This window comes from Equus przewalskii, unplaced genomic scaffold, assembly GCF_037783145.1.
Source record: "Equus przewalskii isolate Varuska unplaced genomic scaffold, EquPr2 ChrUn-9, whole genome shotgun sequence".
In the NCBI taxonomy this organism is placed as follows: Eukaryota; Metazoa; Chordata; class Mammalia; order Perissodactyla; family Equidae; genus Equus; species Equus przewalskii.
The window spans coordinates 526,085-546,105 of record NW_027228757.1 but is presented as its reverse complement, the minus strand read 5'-3'; the positions used below and the strand labels follow the sequence as shown (position 1 = coordinate 546,105).

General features: G+C 49.5%; 1 protein-coding gene across 1 annotated transcript; it reads right to left on the bottom strand.

Moving 5' to 3' along the window:
* Positions 1-12,666: 12,666 nt before the first annotated feature.
* ETV3L (ETS variant transcription factor 3 like) lies at positions 12,667-18,370 on the bottom strand. The gene is made up of 5 exons (XM_008541257.2): positions 18,281-18,370; positions 17,900-18,137; positions 17,454-17,643; positions 16,934-17,054; positions 12,667-13,750 (listed from the first exon to the last, which is right to left on the bottom strand). The coding sequence occupies exons 1-5, from the start codon at positions 18,339-18,341 to the stop codon at positions 13,281-13,283; spliced, it is 1,080 nt and encodes a 359-aa protein (XP_008539479.2). The 5' UTR covers positions 18,342-18,370; the 3' UTR covers positions 12,667-13,280.
* Between the last annotated feature and the right edge of the window lie 1,651 nt (positions 18,371-20,021).

The window sequence follows — 20,021 nt, the reverse complement described above, 5'->3', positions numbered from 1 at the left end:
AAAACTTTAAAAAGCATATTAGAAATTTAAATGCTAGATATTAGGAATTACTGATATAAGGTAATATGAGGAATTAATGTCAATATTTTTATATGATGATATTATGGTTATATTAAAATTATAGTTATTCCTTATATTTTAGAGACACATGTTGAAATAATTACAGAGAAAATTTTTTTAGATGTTTAGAGAAAAAAGCAGATATTACTTTTAATGGGGCAACATTTATATTGACAGCTGACTTCTCAATATCAACAGTGAAAACCAGAAAAACAGTGGAATGATGTCTTCCATGTGATAAATGAAAATATTTGCCCACCACTGAGAATATTTGCATTAGGATAATTCTAGCTTTTGTAACAAACAAATCCCAAAATTTCAGTGGCTTAACCAGTGGATGAGTGGACAGAGCAGCTTACAGTCCTACTCTGCTTGTTCATTCAGGTACCTGGGCAGGCAAAGCCTCTGCCTATTGCTTCCAGGGTTGCCCTAAGGGTCATCTTTCCAGCCAGCTGCATGAATGAGGTTTGGCAGGGGTGGTGGCGGTATGGTCAAGATATCTTGGGTTCTTATGTTGTCTGGGAGTGGGTAGTAAATGTATTTAACATTAGACAATAACATTGGACAAGGTAAGGATGCAGGTTGTAATTTTTGGGTTAACTATTGTGAGACTAGAAACTGTGTATAATTTCCAAACTAGTAGAGGGCAAAAAATGAAGCAATTTTTAAAAATCCGAAAGAAGACAAAAGGGGAAGAAGAAAAACCCAAAATGGTAGACTTAAACTCAAATCTATCAGGAAGTAATTTCTGAATTTATGATCATCTAGAAATTGTAGGCTATATGGAAGAATTTCTTTGTCTTGGCCACTGCCGTGGAAGGTAAGTTGCACTTTTCAGCCTCAAAGTCACTCTTACAGCCTCACTTCACTTGCATGTGCCCAATACAAGCCAACCACAGGTACCCCTTGGCTAGTCTAATTCCTCTCGGGCCAGGAGAGTGCCCAGTCACAGGTCTAGAGCAGGTGTAACACATGGAGTGGTCTTCAGGCTTCTTTGGTTTGGCTGTTTTAAATTGGAATTAAACTGGAATTTTTAAGTGAAATCTCCCCATGTTTTAAGTGGACAGGGGCCAGCCCCATGGCCAAGTGGTTAAGTTCACGTGCTCAGCTTCAGCCGCCCCAGGTTTCACCGGTCCAGATCCTGGGCACTAGACCTAGCACCGCTCATTGAGCCATGCTGAGGCAGTGTCCCACATAGAAGAACCAGAAGGACCTGCAGCTGGGATATACAACTACATCCAGGGGGGCTTTGGGGAGAAGAAGAAGACAAAAGAGATTGGCAACAGATGTTAGCTCAGGTGCCAATCTTTAAATAAATAAATAAATGGGCACATTTCACATAAAAATATGTATGTCCAGCTTTTCTAAACAATTGGAAGACTCGTCTACATGGGGCATATATTACAAATGACTCTAATCTGTTGGACTTTGCAATGACTGCTCACTTTGGAACGTGGCATGTTCTGTTTTCCAGAATCTCTACCATGCTCTATTGTGTATTATCTGCCTGACCCGATAGGCCTTTCAATTTGAAACCCTAGAGCAACTTCATAAGGAGCACATTTTCTAGGGATCTCAGAGGTCTCTTCACCTAAAACTTCTCTTCTCGTATGAATGGGCACTACATATTGGATCAATAATAACAATAGTTTCACTTATTGGGCAGGTATTGAAAGCACTATACACACATCTCGTGAAATCATTATGGTAATACTGTGAGAAGATGGTTTCGGAAATCATACCCATTTCACAGACAAGGAAACTGAGGCTTAGAGAAGTTAAAGAACTTTCCCATAATCACACACATAGTAAGTGAGGAACCGAGATTTAAATCTAGATCTCCCTGGTGCATTAGAATAAATTTCAAACTCTTGCCCACAGTCTGGGAGACTCTGTATGATCTGGCTCTAGTCTTTCTCTCCAACCTCGTTTCATGCCTCTCTTCCTGGGTCTACTCTGATTCTGTACAAGGTTACTTCCTTCTCATCTTTCACTTCTCTGCTTAAATGCCATCTCGCTGAGAGACCTGTGATCATTCCTTCTAAATTTGGTCTGCCTTCCTCTTCCTCCCCTGTCCAAGTGATATGTTTGAGCTGGCTCATACTGGCTCATATTGGCTCATGAGAGTCATTTGTTAAATTTTCAGGAATTTTGCAAATCAACTGAAGTCCCATTGGTAACTTGAAATCAGCCATGGTGGAAGTATTTACACTATGAAAATTGGCAAACACTGCAAATCTGTGCTCCCCATCCCCACCCAGAACTAGTTGCTAAGCATTTACCAGTGTACCATTGTCTTTCCCAACCCTGCCCCATAGTTTATCTATTACAGTACCCTGTTTGCTTCACAGCACGTACGACACTTTGAGATCATGTGCTTAGTTTCTTGTTATCAGATGATAACATGTTATAGAGTTTTTAGCGATAGTTTAGTGATTTATAACTACAGCCATGCACCACACAATGACATTTTGGTCAATAATGACCCACATACACAATGGTGGTCCCACAAGATTAGTACCAGGTGGCCTAGGTGTGTAGTAGGTTACACCATCTAGGTGTATGTAGGTACATTCTATGATGTTCATACAACAGCAAAATCTCCTAATGATGCATTTCTCAGAATGTATCCTCGTCATTAAGGGATGCATCACTGTATAAAATTCTTAGAATATTATCTGGCATAGAGTAAGCACTCAAGAAGTGTTAGTTATTATTATACTATCATCTCCTGAATGTAGGATCTATGTGTATTTTGTCGATTGTCCAATGGTGTGCTGGAGCCAGCTTGTACTGGCTCATGAGAATCAGTTGCGCATATCTCTTCCCAATTCCACACTCAGTGATGTCATATAACTTGATATTGACTATGGCGGGAGTTTGACACCATGGTAATTGGAAAATGCTTTAAATTAGGGCTTTTTAAATTCTTGTTTTTGCAGAACTGGTTTACCAGTATGCCATTGTCTAGCCCAGTGCCTGGCACTTAGTAGTCCCTCAGTAAATATTTGTTGAATGAAGGCACTCAGTAAATATTTGTCCACGTGTTAAATCATTTCATTAGGGTGTTTTCTGCCATACCTTCAACTGAGTAGGGCTCAGTGCAGAATTTCTTATCATTGGACACCCTTGCTGTGGGCATCCTTGGGGTATTATTTGCATGGTACCTGGCTGCTCTCCAAAAAAAAATCTTGGCATTCTTCCCTTCCAGTTCTGGTTTCTTTGAAACGTTTGACAAAGGGGAAGAGAGACAAGAAGCAAGAAGGCCATCAGAAGTGACTCATCCTGATAAGCTGGACCGGTCTCAGAGTCTCAGGAGTCAGCATCCAGTATCTGTGTGTGGAGCCTGCTGTAAGGCTGCTATTTCGGTTCTGCAGCCTTGAGTTTTCTGTGAGAATGTCAGAGGGAGGGAAGGTCATGAGACCTGGGTGTACTAGGCTAGTGAGAAAATGATGATGGAATTGATGGGAGATGTTTGAGACCATCTGTGGAAGAGCCCCTGATTGTGTGAGAGCCTATGAGAAGGGATGGGGTGGGACTGGGACGAGGAAAGGGAGGGTGGGAAGGAGGCAGGCTCTTCTGAAGAGGATGCTGATACAAGGCTTTTTGGGGAAGGGTTCAGATGTGGAGCCCTGCATATCATAAACAGGTGTGAGGTCATGTGTTAGTCCAGTCGTCATTTCCTTTCTTGTGTAAAATGAAAGTAAAGCTTGATCCTCTCCTAGTGGCCATGTGTTGGAGGGATGTGGGGCTGGAGAAGGGAAGATACATGACGTATTTGTCATTATAATTATTAGGAGTAATTTACCATAAAAATGCCACTATTGCTTTACGCCTGACAACAACAGCACGTGCTTTTCCAGTTTTCATTTGATCTTCCTACTTAACCTGTGATGTAGTTATGGCAGGTAATATTATCATTTATTTTTAAATTTATTTTATTTTTATATAAGCAGTACAATGCTCTGGTTTAAAAATCATTAGTATAAAATATGTGCAGTGAAAAATCTGCTTTCACATCTGTCCTCTGTCCACTCAGTTCCTTCTCCTCAGTAGATAACCTATGTTATAAATTCTTGTTTAACTTTCCAGACATTTTAATGCAAAATCAAGTAAATACGAATATATATTCCCACCTTTTTAGGCAAATGGTAACATCCCATGCACACTACTTTGTCCCTACTTTTTTCTCTTAAAACAAACCTCACAGCTATTTCCACATCGGTACACAGAGCGCTCCCTCTTGCTTTTTGCCCGTGCACAATGTTCCATTGTATGGACGTACCATAATTTGTTTAACCAGCACACTGCAGGTGGACATTTCGACTGCTTCCAATAGTTTGCTTTTGAAACCATGCCGCACTGAATTTCCTTGTAACTTTGCACCTGTGCCAGTTTATCTATATTGTCCCTGTTTCATAGATGGGGCAGCTGAGGCTCAAGGTAATGAAATGGCATGCCCAAGGTCACCAGTGATCATCAAAGCAAGTTCTGCAGCCCAGCCACAGTGAGAGTCTCCCTCCACTACGACACGGAGGCTGGATTTCCGTTCAGCAGCCGTTGTTCTGTACTGTCTTAGCCAGGCCCTGCCTGGGTGCCAGCACCGTAGAGATATTGGGGCCCTGTTTGACTCTGCCTAGGGGGTCAAGATGAGCTTCCGAGCAAAATCCTAAAGGGTGAGGAGGAGTTAGCTTAAGAAGAGGGCAAGACAGGGCCATTTAACCACTGGAATGAGCGCACACCCAAAGCCCAGAGGCACAGGCAGTGATGCCACCAGGATGCCAAGAGGGTGGTGGGACGGGCTGCCAAATTGTCTCTGAGTATTTGTGTGGGTTCAGTGGTGAGCTCCTGGATCCCATGCTATAAGGAACTTGGACTTGGTTCTTTAGGTCTCAACCCGAAGTCCATGAAATTTCTGTGGGAAGGTTAACTTTTGTGTCTTACTTTTTTTTTGGTGAGGAAGATTGGTCCTAAGCGAACATCTACTGCCAGTCTTCCTCTTTTTTTTTTTTGCTTGAGGAAGATTGTCACTGAGCTAACATCTGTGCCAAGCTTCCTCTATTTTTGTATGTGGGACATGACCACAGCATGGCTTGATGGGTGGTGTGTAAGTCTGTACCCGGGATCCGAACCTGTGAACCCCTGGCCAGCGAAGCAGAGCGTGTGAACTTAACCACTACGCCACCCGGCCAGCTCCTTGTGCCTTACTTTTAATAATCTAAAACCAAATGAGATAATTCTGTTTTGGATCATCTGGGTGGCACTTTATAATCTATACTGCAAATGATTCCACTGTCTGCATTTGCCTTTGTGTTTGGGATGACTTGGCACCAAGTCGTGCTGCTTTAATTGTTTTCGCTAATGAGCAGGGAACAGAGGAGGACTTCGTATGTAAATGATGCATTTCTGCCTGGAGGAGGCCAAATGTCCTCGCAGCGGGCTGAGGGAACAAGGGGTGAGCAGAAGTTCTAATAGAGAAAAGTGGCGGGAGAAGCGAGTCATCACTCGCCTGCCATACTCCAGAGGCCCTGCGCTGGAGGGATGAGCTCTCCCACTGCATTGTGTGCAGTAACGAGTTTCAGCAAACATCATCTGTTGCAACAAATTAATGTTATTATTTAAAAATGTATTGGCTTTATAGTTTTGTTTCTACTTAATTGGTAAATTGCCATTGCTTTGATAGTTTTCTGTGCCATAAATATATATTTATACCTAGTTTTATGTCTATATTTAACTGATGTTATAGTACAAATAAATTACCACCACCGGGGGGTCCAGAGAGCTTTTTCTCCTTTCAGTGGAGCCACTGAAGAGTTTTGTCATGTGATGAGATTGACCTTTTAAGCAGAGCATCCTGGCAGTATGGAATATGGATTGGAAAAGGACAAGGTTAGATTCTCTAAGAGGCTGGTGAGGACCAAACTAGGTCAGTGTAGAGTTGCCCAGAAAAGGATAGATTCGAGAAATGTTTAGGAGGTGAAACTGGTAGGGTTTGGTGACTGATGGGGTGTAGGAGAAGAAAGCATGGCCTGACACCCTAGTTTCTACTTGGGTGTAATTGGATAAATTGTGATGTCATTAACTGAAGAAAGAACTGAAAGAAAAGAAGAGTGAGGGGCAGCACTGAATGTTGAGATAAAGAATTCCATTTGGGACATGCCATGCTGGAGATGCCTACGGGACATCCAGGCAGAGATGCTCAGTGGGCTGTTGGACTAATGAGCCTGAAGCTCGAGTCAGAGGTCAGGGCTGGCCGTGAGACGTGGGAACAGACATGTTCAGGCGGTGGTTAAGGCAAGGAGAGAAGACAAAGCTGAAACCATCTAGGAAGCATGTGTAGGATAAGCAGAGCTGTGGCCAGTATTCCGGAGAACACCGGAGGTGAGCATGCAGAGGGCAGCCCGGAAAGGAGTTTGAAAAGGAATGGTCTTAAGAATGGGAGAGCTGGGACGGGATGGATCTTAGCAACTAATGGAGCAAAAGGGTTGTCAGTAATGTCTCATGCAGAGGAGAGGTTGGATAAGATAAGGAACGGCACGCGGTCATTGGATTTAGCAATATGGAAGTCATGGAAACAACGTGGACCGCTCCCCTTCCTAAGCTTCCGACAACCTTGGGATCCTTCCCAACTGTGAGCTTCCTAGTTGTGGCCCCAGTCAATCAACTGGACTTGGCACAAGAGTTGACACCTGCCTGGCCTTCCTTGTTTGGTACAGGTGGGCGGGGTTACATCAGTGGGGAGACAGTCCATTCCTGGGACTGGAAGAAAGGGCCAGAGCAGAGGAGGGAAGCCCCAGTGAAAAGTCAGTAGACGGCCGAGAGGAAGAGAGTGGGATTTAGGTAAGAGAGAAGGTTTAGAATAGATGCTAAGAGCTGACCCAGGACTAGCAGAAGACTCGTGAGGGCCCTGATGAGGCTGGAGGGGTGGCTTTGTTGTAGTACCAAAGCCTGCAGTTGTGGGATTTTCTCCATCAGTCCACAGCAAGATGGGGGCAGACAAAGTGAATGGGATTGATACATAGGTTTCGCTGTTCCTAGCGACCTGGGACAATTTATTCTCAGGGAGCTTTGAACCCTCAACTGGAAAATAGATGGGTTGGACTGATGTTATCTCTGGCTTCATTTCTCAGTTCCTGGCAATAGGCCCTGGTAACTGTGCTGTTTGGGTCTCATTCCATTTAGAGGCAAAACCTCTGGCCCAAACACCAAGTCTCACTCATTGCTTGCTTTCCTCTGGTTGAACCCTCCAGGTAATTGCTGCTGTGCTCGCTCGGTTTTCCCCTGGTGACTTGCCCTGACTGGTCTGATCCTCTGAAAGGCTAAGGACAAAGCATTGAAAAAATTACAGACAGTATTAACTAGCTATAGTATTAACATTTCAAATGGAAATAACAGCTCTCAACCCAAGTGTCTGGGAGGGGGGTCCTTATAAAAATAATTTACCTTTTTAACACTAAACGAGGTAAGCGATGCCTGGCCTGGTGCCTAGAGCCTTTTCTTCCTCTGTTTCCTCAGAACTTTCTGAAAAGCTCTCTTTTTCCTTCCTCCTTCTTCGCCTATCCCTATTTCCTCCCTCCATCCTTAGCTGGCCATAATATGAATTTAAAATATCTTTTATGAGTGAGGTAGTCCTAGTTCTCAATTTTATAGCAGGAAAGTCCAAATGATAAGTAATAAATGAGCATAAAAATGCTCAGTTTGGGGGGCAGGCCCTGTGGCCTACTGGTTAAGTTCTCGTGCTCCACTTCCAAGGCCCAGGATTTTGCTGGTTCGGATCCTGGGCACAGACCTGGTACCGTTCATCAGGCCATGCTGAGGCGGCGTCCCACATAGCAGAACTAGAAGGACCTACAACTAAAACATACAACTATGTACTGGGGTTGGGGGGCAAGAAGGGAAAAAAAAAAGATTGGCAACGGATGTTAGCTCAGGTGCCAATCTTAAAAACAAACCAAAAAACTGTTCAGTTTTCCTGACCGTTTGCTAAAGACGTCCCGAAGAAGACAGTGATGACGTAACAGTTACTCTTGTTCATGAAAGTGGGAGAAGGTGGGGAAAGGTGGCAGCTGCTGAGGCTCCAGGAGGACGCCGCCTTTGCAGGTGGCATCGCAGGCGCGCGCAAGGCACAAATGATGAAGCCAGTTGCTTATCTGAACCTGGTGGGGCTCCAGCGCTTGGAGGGAATATGGCCCCAAGCAGGTTGTTTTCCCTCCCCACACCTCAATCTCCTCATCTGGAAAATGGGATGATGATAGCACCTAGTTCCTCAAGCCGCTGTGGGAATGGGATGAGCACTGACGATGAGGCTGGCTCATAGTAAGTGGAGCGTAAATGTGGCTTTTTAAAATCTAACCCTTTCGGAGGACAGTTGGGCAATATGTATCTAAAGCCATTAAAATGTCATAATTTTTGACCCAGTTATTTCACCCCTGAAAATTTATCTCAAGGAATTAATTTAAGAAGAGAAAAGAATTTTAACAATGTACAAAGGTTTTGAAACATTTTATTTACACAGCAAATAACAAGAAACAACCTAAAAGACCACCGACAGGTGATGGTTAAATATGAGCCGTACCAATACGACAGAGGGTTCTGCTGTGGTTAAGATGATCAACGCCAGCTATAAATGCACGGTGAAGTGTTTAGGGAGTATAGGCGATGAAAACAGTGAGCACAGAATTGTATATGTGTTTGGATAACTTTATAAGCAACTGGCACATAAATGGCCGGGCTTTCTGTGTTTGGGGATGACATGACTTCTTAAGATTTACTTCTAGGTATTTTAAAGGAGCTTGAATACTAAACAAAATTTATATTTAAATTAGGCGTTGAACATTTATGAAGCCATCTTCCCTCTCAAGGGCTCTGTCCTCAGTCCCCTGTGTGACTGCCAAGGCCCCACCCCGCCACCCCGCCCCCATCTCGCATGCAAACTTGCCTACTTTCTATGCAATGCACTGACTTCCAACACACTGTCTGTGATACTGCAGCTTCTTAAGGACAGGTACCCTGCGGCCAGCCCAGTGATGTAGTGGTTAAGTTTGTGCGCTCCACTCGACAACCCAGTGTTTGCAGGTTCAGATCCCAGGCACAGACCTAGCACTGCTCGTCAAGCCACACTGTGGAGGCATCCCACATAAAACAGAGGAAGATTGGCACAGATGTTAGCTCAGTGACCATCTTCCTCAAGCAAAAAGAGGAAGATTGGCAACAGATGTTAGCTCAGGGCCAATCTTACTCACAAAAAAAAAAAAAAAAGGACAGGTACCCTGCACCTCAGTACCCGGTGGCACCGTGTTTGGCACATGTTAGGTATTTAAGAAATGTTGGTTGAAATATATATATGTGTGTGTGTACATATAAATGCATATATTGTGTGCATAACATATATGGTACTTGAATTTTTTTCTCCCCTCTTGTCAGGGTCCTCAGTAGAGACAAAATGGGAGCAGGTAGAGATTACCCTCACTGCCATCAACAATTCAGGGCAGCAAATACTTTGCTTTGGTTTTTGTTTTTAAGTCTCCAAGGCTCTTCCACATGCTAATCAAGTGTTTTAAGGACAAAACCTCTTCCATTTAATAAGTGTATGCTGGCCTATCCTGAGAATACTGGCTTTATGGGGACACATTTTTTTTTAAGGAAGATTAGCCCTGAGCTAACATCTGCTACCGATCCTCCTCTTTTTTTTTTTTTTTTTTTTTGAGGAAGACTGGTCCTGAGCTAACATCTGTCTCCATCTTCCTCTACTTTATATGTGGGACGCCTGCCACAGCATGGCTTGCCAAGTGGTGCCATGTCCACACCCGGGATCCGAACTGGCTAACCCTGGGCTGCCGAAGCAGTATGGGGACAAATTTTTAATGTACATCAGACAATTAAGGGACAGCACCAGACAATACGTAATCAAGTGCCAAATTGCAGACAAAAAGAAAAATATTTGCTATATGGTCATATTAAAAACCACAGAGAAATATGTATTCCTTCTCAACATATAATATACTCTTATTTCTAAGGAATTTTAAGGGCCTCTTAAACTCTCAATCCAAATGATTATGGTGAGATGGAAAGAACATTAACTGATAATTAGCAAATTTATATTCTAAATTTGGGTTTTCTACATGTATGGTTTTGAACAAGTCCCTCTCTCTCTGTTGGCCTGTAAAATTAGGGGGTTGAACTGGATGATCTCAAAGGTCCCTCCCAGCTCCTACCAGTCTACAACTCACGAAGCCTAGGGGTCTGACCCCTAAAACTCTGCTTGAACCCGTGAGTGCGTCTGCCCCACCTTGTGTGAGAGAGCCGAGGGCCCAGGGGCAGGGGTGGCTGGTGAGCTGACTTCGCTGTGTTTTGTCGTGGGTCCCACTGCTCCTAGAAGATGGCTGAGTGTCCACTCCATGCTCCTCCCAAGTGAGGGTGACGGCCACAGGTGGCCAAAGGGTGTGCCGTCTAGAGTTGATGGCTGCACCTGATTGTAGCAGAGGAACTGACATCCTGCAGTCTGGTGTCACCTGAGACCTGTTGATCCTCTGCTGAACACTCCATGATTTGCAAAGGGGGTTTGAAATGGGAGCGTTCTCTTAAAATGTTTTTTTTTTTAAAGATTGGCACCTGAGCTAACATCTGTTGCCAGTCTTTTTTTCTTCTTCTTCTTCTTCTCCCCAAAGCCCCCCAGCACATAGCTGTATATTCCAGTTGTAGGTCTTTCTGGTTGAGCTATGTGGGACACCACCTCAGCATGACCTGATGAGCGGTGCCACGTCTGCACCAAGGATCCCAACCGGCAAAACTCCGGGGCTGCGGAAGCGGAGCGCGCGAACTTAACCACTCGGCCACGGGCTGCCCCCTCTCCTAAAATCTTTTTATCCTGCAACCCCCTTCCTCCCCTCAGAAGACTCCAAGATGCCTCAAACCAAGCCCACTATGGGTTCTGCCCCTGGAGCCTAGTCAGGGCTCTGAGCTCTTCTGATCGCTGGTATGGACTCTGGCCACCAGAGGGTACTCTTGCAATGTGGAAAACCTACAGTTCATGTTGCTGGAGCCTGAGTCCCATCTTTGCCAGAACATCTGGACTTGCTGAAGCCATTCTCCACTTTAAGTGATTCCCAACCAGGGACAATGTCTGGTGGGGGAGGATGTTACTGGTATCTAGAGGCCAGCGACGTACTAAACGTCCTGAAGTGCACAGGACAGCTCCTGACAACAAAATTTCTACAGCCCAAAATGTCAATAGTGCCCAAGTTGAGAAACTGCTCTACTCGGTTCTGTTGTCTAAAGCAGAGCGCACCTCCCAGAAGTTTATGTCCTCCGGAGCTGAGCTTCCAGTCTCCTGGCTTCACCCACTCCCAAGGGAAATTTTAGAATAGTCACCGCATAGCACTGTTCCCTGCCTGAAATGCCGGGGGCAGGCAACCAGGAGCAACTGACGAGGAGGAGGGATCGGGCCGGGGGTGCATGGGTGGTCCCCAGTATGGGCCCCTGTCCCTGGGGTTGGTCTCTCTGAACAGGGCCCCAGGCCCCAGCACAGTGGGATCTAGCTCTTTGTGCTGGAGCAGACAACACTAGGTCTTTGTTGTCGCAAACTGGGCAGGGTGACGGGAAAGCCCCGGCCTGGGGGTTTGTCCTTCCCACAGGGCTGGGGATGGGCCTGCAGCTTTGGGAGCAGGTGAGAAGCAGTTTTCTCTGTAGCCCCTGGGATCTCCTGGGAGAGAGACTCTGAGGTCCCCTTTTTTTGGCATCCGGGGTGAGGGAAGGAGACTGAGATGAAGAATTCATAGGTCCTTTCTCCTGGCCTACATCCAGCTTGGAAATCCAGGGGCTGGGCTCCTTGCTCATCTCACCCTTTCTGTGGGTGAGGGTCTAACCCTGCCCTGCTCTGGGTTTCTCCTTCCCTATTCCATTTGTGGGAATGATGCATCAGCCACAAAGATGACTGAGGGGCAGCAGAAAGCAAAATGCAGGGGAAGCCCCGGGAGATGGACGCACACCTACTCCTTGGATGAGGGACAGGGACAAACGATGGACAAAGGGACCCTCTGTGCCTCCTTAGTTCCTGCTCCCCCTCATGGAAAGGAGGTGGAGACAAATCCTAAGCCTGTAATTGGCCGCCAAGAGATAGGAGAGCAACATGGTTCAATCGCCTTGGCTCCTGGAACATTCTTCTCTGTTAGCATTTCCTTGGTCTCTCTCTCTGTCTGTCTCTCATCCTCCCACCCCCCAGCCACGATGCTTCAGAGGAGGAGGGATCTCTGTCAAGGCCTTCTTTCACCCCAGCCCCTTAGAGCTCTGCTCAGCAGTCCATGGCAGGGGTCTGAGGGCCATCTGTAAAGACCCCTGCTCTGTTCCTAAGTTCTTTCCTTGAAGCTGGATTCCCAATGGCCCAGGTGGCTTCATGGGCCACAGCTTCTTTCAGCCTTTCTCTCTGGGAGACGATGGCAGCAGGAGGGAGGACGCTGGCGGCTTGATTTCCTCTTCTGTCCAGGCCTCAGGCCCTCCTCCCAAGCCCCCCTTGCCCCTTCCCCGTTGGAATCTTGGGTGGTTGTCTAGCTTCACACCACATCAGAGGGCAGCAGGAATGCCGCAGGGGGTGGTCAGCCAAGAGGGCAGTTTGCCAAGGGCATTTTATTCCTGGTCTGCAGTGGAGTACTCCAGAGCTGAGGAGGCCACGCCCTTCCTCCCCCACCTGCTTGCGTCTGGGGGAAATGGAGGCAGAAGGGAGCGCCTGCTCGGGATGGAGCTCCCAGGGTCACAGAAATCAGGATGGGAGAGAAGAGCATGGAGGGGCAGCAGAGGCACTGAGAGCTTAACTTGGATAAGGGACATGGGCCCCAGAGAAGAAAGGACTTGCCCTGAGACTCAGGAACAAACAACTCCTGACCCGCCCCCTCCTAGACTCTTAACACCCCTCAGTAGGCCCGTCTGCGGGCCTTCACATGATGGAAACCTTATTCTCTCAAAAAAAGTCTAGATTAAGATTGTCTCCTTAATCTGATTAGCAATTTGGTGGGAGGGGACGGGGCATCCATCTCAGTTTTACTCATCCCCATTTATGCTCCTTCCCTGCAATGGCCTCCAATCCCCTTGGGTCCAACACCAGCCCTTCAGATCCTCCTGCAGTTTAAACCTGTCTCCAGCCAGGGAAGGTGCAAAGCCAGAAAGGAGGTAGACAAGAGGAGGGAGAGGGTTTGGGGGAACCCCCCACCTGACATCTTCCTCCCCAGTTAAGGAGGATCCAAGGGCCACACTGCTTTGAAGTTCTCCAGATTGGGGGACACAGGGCTTTCCTCCCCAGTTTTGGGTCCGTGCATCTCCGAGGAGAAGCCCTCCCTGGGATCCAGGTGCCCCTTTGACCCCATCGTGGGATCGGACTTTACCTCCGGCCTCAGGGACAAGAGCCGGAGCCCCTCACCAGCCTCCTGTCCCAGCTCGGTCAACAGGGGAATCCCCGGAAAGTGGCGGGCCGCTGAGGGGCACGCGGGTCCTGGGAGCAGAGGTTCTGGCTTGGAGGACCCTGGGAACTGCTGCTCTGCGGGGAGACGGGGCAGGAAGGGCCCTGGGAGGCGTGGCCAGTCGGAGGGGAGAAGGGATGGGGCGGGAGGGGGGAAGGAGGCGTAACTGGGCAGCTCGTCTCGGAGGCTCCCCAAATGGCAGCAAGGGCTCAGCCGGCAGGGGGCTGGGGCAGGGACAAGGCCTAGAGGGAGAGAGAGGGAGAGACAGAGAGAGGGAGAGAAAGAGAGGGAGAGTTAGGCGAGTGCCACAGCTCGGACACGCCCCCTTTCTCCGCCCATTTTTCCATTGCTTTTTCCCGTTGCCACCTGCCCTGTGCACTTCCCTTTTTTGTCATGTAAATATCATTTCCCGGGGCGGGGGTGGGGGTGGGGGAACCTCCCGAGAACCAACACTACCTGCCCACGTCCAGCCTAGGTGGGAGCCCGGGCTGCCCCGTCATGGCTCCTGTACCTCTCCTGCAGGGCCATTCCCTCAGTTAGAATCAGGTAGTCATTTGTGTGACTGCTTACTCTCTGTGTTCCCAACTCTGTGGGGCCTGGAGCTGTGTCTGTTTTATTCTCCCCTGGATCCAGCTCAGCTTGGCACATTGTAAGAGCTCAGTAAAAATGGGCGGAGTGAATGAGTGAATGAAGATATTTTTTGCCCTAACCCAACCATCGCTTCTTCGCTCTCTGTGCCTGCAGCAAAGGGCTCTAGCTCTAGCTGGGCAAAGAACTGGTTGTGTGGCTCTGGGTTTGTCACTTAAATTCGCAGACCTCAGCTTCTTCATCCATAAAATCCCCTCACAGAGCTAAGATCAAGCGACATCTTCTGTAAGAAGGAGGCTGCAGAGCCGTGAGGCCCCATGCACGTGGGGTGAGCCCCTGCTTTGTCCTTCAGCTGGTTCTGGCCAATAGCCCTCCTCCTTCGAGAAGCCTTCCCTCCTTCCATGTTTTCCAAATCTGCCCTCTTTCCTCCACCCACCCTGCCAGGATCCTACAATAGGGGCTCCCAGCCTGGGGTCTCTGGGGGTGATCACACAGCACTTCACACCACGTTCTGTATTTCTAAAAGCCTGATTCCAGCTCCGCATTTTTCTTAGCAAGGCCACATCATTCAACTAAAAGAGCAGCTGTCAACCCAACATGATCACATCGGCGGGCCTGTAATTAATAAAAACTGGAAAAACAAATGGGTTTTTACTTTAATACATCCGATTTATTTGATAGAAACAGTATTTCTGAAGTCAGCTCTATGAAGGGGAAAATAGTAAGAATGATGCTCCATGAGGAAGAGCGTGAGACTCCTGCTGGGAGGTACCCTTTCCTGGGTCACTGTCCCTTTCCTTGGGTCCTCAGATGAGGTGGAGATTGCTGTGCCAGGAAGGTTGTGTCCCGGGAGGGGTGGGGGAGCTCCTGAGGTCGGGGCAGTGTCTCCTCTTGGAGACACACAGCTGAGTAGACATGAGGAGATAGTTCTAGAATCCTCCTACCTCTCTCCCACCCCTTCTCAGCACCAGCCCTGCAGCTCGCAGCCTCTGGTTCGATAGTCCTGACCACTCTTCTGCTCCGAAGCAGCTTCTTTTCTTGACACCAATGCTCTGAATGAAGGTGGAGTGAGGGCCTGGCACCGCCTTCTGGAATCCCAATCCAGAAGTGGGGCATGTGGCTGCTACTAGCCTTCTGGTGACCTAAACCTGCTTAGCATGCTGTGCCTCAGGGCCCAAGCACAGGCAGGGCATGTGTGTGTACCCAAGAGGGCAGGGAGGTGCAAAATAGCCCACTCCAAGTTGGAGCTCGCCAGGGACACTTTTTTTCCCTCGTGGTTTCCCAAAGAGAGAAGCTATGTGCCCAAGGCATTCCCAGAGCTGGGAAGGGGTGGGTGGGGTGGAAGAACAGGGATGGCTGTTCAGGTGCTGTTTGGACCCAGGCTGCCCGACTGGTGGCTGTGCGAGTCCCAGCTGGCCCTGGGCCGCCCCACACCCACAGCTTCGGCTGCACTCACGGGGCCCAGTGCCAGGCACCTTGTGTTCTCTGGGAGGTGGGACCGCTGGGCCCCCAACTACACTGGGGGTGGGGCTAAAACGGAGGGTCCTTATTCTCTGGAATTGCCTGGAGGGGAGAGTAGGTCTTGGGCCTCTGCATAAGAGCCTTGTGTTGGTGTAGTGTCTCTGTGATCTTTTTCACAGAAACTCTGATGTTGTCACTTCACAGCTCACAGCCCAGGAAGAGCTGGCTTCTGCCTACGTTTCCACCTTCTCCCTCTCAATCACCATGTACTGCCACACTGGCCTTTTCCCAGTTCCTGTTTCCTGTCCCAGGACCTTTGTACATGCTGTTCTCTCTGCTTTCCTTGCTCTCCTCTCTCCCTCTGAGCTAAGCTGATACCTATTTTAGGTCTTAGCTTAAATGTCACTTTGTTAAGGGATCCTTCCTGGGTGCTGTCTGCATGCTGAACTCTGTCGCAGTTAGCACAGTTACAATTGCATATCTCATTATTAACTGAATGTCTACAGACCCCCTCTTGCCTATAAGCTCCATAAAGGCAGTCTTGCTCACGTGGGCGTCCCCAGCCCTAGGATGGTGCCTGGCACACTAAACAGGAGGTCATTAACTATCTGTTGGAAGAAGGAATGAGTGAGTGACTGAACTGTGTCTCCCCAACCCCTCTTCCGTTGGGCCTCATCCACCCCATGGTCCTTGCCCTGGTTCTGGCCCCATCATCTGCCACCTGGATTATCTTCTAAAGCCTCCCAACGCAGTCCTACGCCTCCTCCAACACAACCTCTGCATACCACCCAGGCCATCTTTATAAAATGGACATTGGAGCGTGCCTCTCCCTCCTGGGGCCCTCCTGCCCACGGTAAAGTCCAGCCCCCTCCTCATGGCTTCCACAGCCCTCCCTGACTGGGCGCCTGTTTGCCCTGCCAGCCTCATCTCTCACCCCCACCTTGTCCCCACTCCCATCCCATAACTGCCTCTCTGACCACGGCAAGCACCAGATCTTCAGATTCGCTACACTCGCCCACAGCCTTTTGCTTTACAAACGCTGTTCCCTCTGCCCAGGCGCCTCTCTCCACCTGCTTCACCTGCTCAGGTGCAGCCTCCTCCGGGAAGCTCCAACTCCTCTGCTTTCCCAGAGCACCTGGTGCCTCCCTGCATCTCAGCGCCCGTCACCGGCCATCCTCGCATCTCTGCCCCCCACTATTCTCTCAGCATCCTGAGGGCCATCTTTCATCTCTGAACCTCCACACCTAGTAAATAGCTGGTGCTTAATAAATGTGTGTTAAATGAATGAATGACTTGCATTATCTCTTGTCTCGTGGCTCCCTACGCGTGTGCTCAGCTTAAGATTCTCTGGGCCCTCCCCGGTCCCAAGTACTCACGGTGGACAAGGCTGCTGCTCCCCTTCTTGTCCCCAGACGCCTCTGGTGGCCCTCCAGGGGTCCGCTGTCCAGCCAGCTGCTCCACCATGGCCCGATGGGTGAAGAGCATGCTGTGCAAGAGCTGGGGAGTGAGGAGAAGGAGGTGTGTGTGTGGGGCGAACGGGCTCTCCTTGGCATATATTTCCCAGTACATGCTGTTTTAACAACCACTTGCTAAAACAATGAAATGCCATCGCCCCTCCCCTGAGACCCCCAGCCCCTGCCCTGTGACCCACCACTAAAGGAGGGATGCCCAGCACAGGAATCACCCTCTCTCACGGCCAGTGCTGTCCCACGTGGTCTGTTAAACGTGTGGGTGCTTTAGTGCCAGGGGGTGGGGGGCACTCAGTGACTAGGATGCAGGGAGAGGAGAACAGTGGAGGCTGACAGGCCCCGAGGCAGGGAGGAGGGCTGGGGGCCTCCTGGGCAGAGGGGCAGGGCTTAGTGGAGCCCTGGGGACAGGGGCTGCCTTCATGCCTACCTCACTCTGCACGCCCATGGGCACCAGGGCTGGCCGAAACAGGGCAGGGGTCCCCAGCAGCAAGTGGGGGGATGGCGGAGCCCACACCTCCCACAGAGGATAGTTGACTACGATGAGCTTGCTGAAGTTGAACTTGTAAGTGAACCTTTTGCCTTTGGTCTTGTGCAGGATCCTCTTATTGTAGTAATACCTGGAGATTCCGAGGTTGAGAATAGAGAGTTGGCCCAGTGGACAGGGAAAGCCATCAGAGACCCAGCCATGCCCCTTCCCCAGGCCAGCAAGGCTGACCCACCCTGTTCTGGAGAATGACTCGGTGGCATGCTACACGCTCATCATTTCCCAAGCCTTGAAGTGGTAGGAATTGGACATCAGACCGGAGTGTCAGAAACCACAGCCCTTTTCTTTGAACTCTGCCCTCTCTGACCATGTCAGCTGCCTCCTCTCACCTGAGGGCCCGGCTCAGCTTGTCATAATTCATCTGTGGCTTGCATTTCCTGCGGCCCCAGAGGCGGGCCACCTCGTCTGGATCCTTGATAACAAATTCCCCGTACTCTCCCTGCTGCCAGGCGATGACATGGCGGAACTCTTCCTTCTGCAGCAGCTCCAGGATGAAGTGCCACAGCTGGATCTGCCGGGAGCCCGGGGATGACTCGGCTTTGTAGGCCCAGTCAGGGAAAGCCAAGCCTGGGGTGGGCAGAGAGGGAAGTGTGAGTGCCAAGTGCGCAGTGCCACGCTCCTGAGCACCCCCCTCCCAACCTCCCCCCCCCCCCCGCCCCGCCGCCGGGGCCACTGCTGAAGCCTGGGTGGGAGACCTGGCAGAGGCTCACCTGAGATCCAGGAGTTGCCAGCGATGGCTGGGATGCCCTCGGCCAAACAGCTGCAGTGCATGGTCCACTTTGGGGGAGCGATGGCCGTGTCTGCGCCTTGCGGGGAAGATGGTCACCGCTTAGGAGGAAAGGGAAAGAAGAAGGCAGGGGAGAGGGAGGGAAGAGACCAGGAGAGAAGAGGAAGACTGAGGCAGGGGAGTGGGGTCCGAGGCAGGAATCTCCCCCACACCCAGGCAGGGCCCAGCCTCCTGGGAGGGGAGCTCCCCACTGGCCAGGGGCTGACCTGACTCTGGGATCTGGGCTGAGCCACTTAAATAGATGGGGAGGAATGCAAAGGGTCCCACATCCTGCCCCTGCTGGGGGATTTAGACAGAGAATGAGATCTCTTCTCAGGGCTTAACAGGATTGGAGTTTTTCCCAAGAGAAGACAAGAGAAAATGTAATTAATCGTTGGCGCTTTCTAAACCTTCATGGGGAGGAGTGGCAGATGCACAAACCCATACCTCTATAGCACTTAGAGCAATCTTACAACTGAGAAGAGCAGGAATTTTGTGTGTTTTTTCACCGATGATGAGTCCCAAGTGCCTAGCAGAGTGCCTGGTACATCATGGGTGTCCAAGAAATGACTGTGGACGGAATCAATGAATGGTAAAGAATGTATCGAAGGTGTCGTTACATGCTTAATATCTGTCTTCTGCTCAGTGTCAGCCCCACAGGGTCAGGAACCCAGGCTGGCTTCACTGCTGCCTTCCCAGATCCCTTCCTTACAGGGCCTTGTCCTCACAGGTGCTCTGCAAACATTTGGAGATTTAATGAATCATGGGCAAGGAAGACAGAATCTTGCTGGTTCCTAATTTGGCTTTGGGGAGGGGTGGCGAGATGGGGAGAAAGCTGGGGAGTGAGCCCCAGTGAGGTAAACTTGCCTGCTGCAGGCAGAGCAAGGAGAGAACTAAGTCCCACAGCCTTGGGGATGCAACTGAGGTTGATGCAAAAGGCTGGCTTCCGTTGTCACCAGTGGAAGATGAAACAGTAGGCAAGAGGACTGAAGAGGGATGGGAGAGGGACTGGACTGCAGGATGCGGGCCAACTCCCGGGGGGTGGGCCGGGCACAGGGGAGTTACCTGGGTGTCCAGGACCACATGTAAACAGGGGGCCGGCTTACACAACCAGGACTCTGGGTTTCCATCTGATGTGGTTGGCATGAGGCAGCTAGAACTTATTAGGCTGTCAGGTCTGGAGGGACCGTGAGGGTTTGTCTGGAGTAGCCTCCTCGCTTTCCAGATGAGGCGCAGAGAGGGAAATCGACTTAACACATGGCGTTCAGCCGCCATACCCCCCACTCCTAATCCATAGCACCTTCTCATAGACTATGTTGCCTTAAGACGCAAAACATCATCTGTAGCGGTGCCTCTCATACTCTAATGTGTGTAAGAATTGCCTGAGGATCTCTTTAAAATGCAGATTTTGGTTCAGTGGGACTTGGTGGAACCTGAGGTTCTGTATGTCTAGCAGCCTCTAGGTGATGCCACCGCTGCTGGTCCGTGGACCGTACTTTGAGTAGGGATCCAGCAAAAAAGCTCTGGGTGTCAAAGAATCCCAGACACCACAGGATGTGAGACCCTCCCTGCCCTCCCCACCTCCACCCCGAGAGGACATTGGGTCTCTTGTTCTCCCTTTGCAGGGGAACGGGGGCTCCAGGGGGGTCAACTGAGGAACCCACAGCCTGTCGGGGACAGGTGCT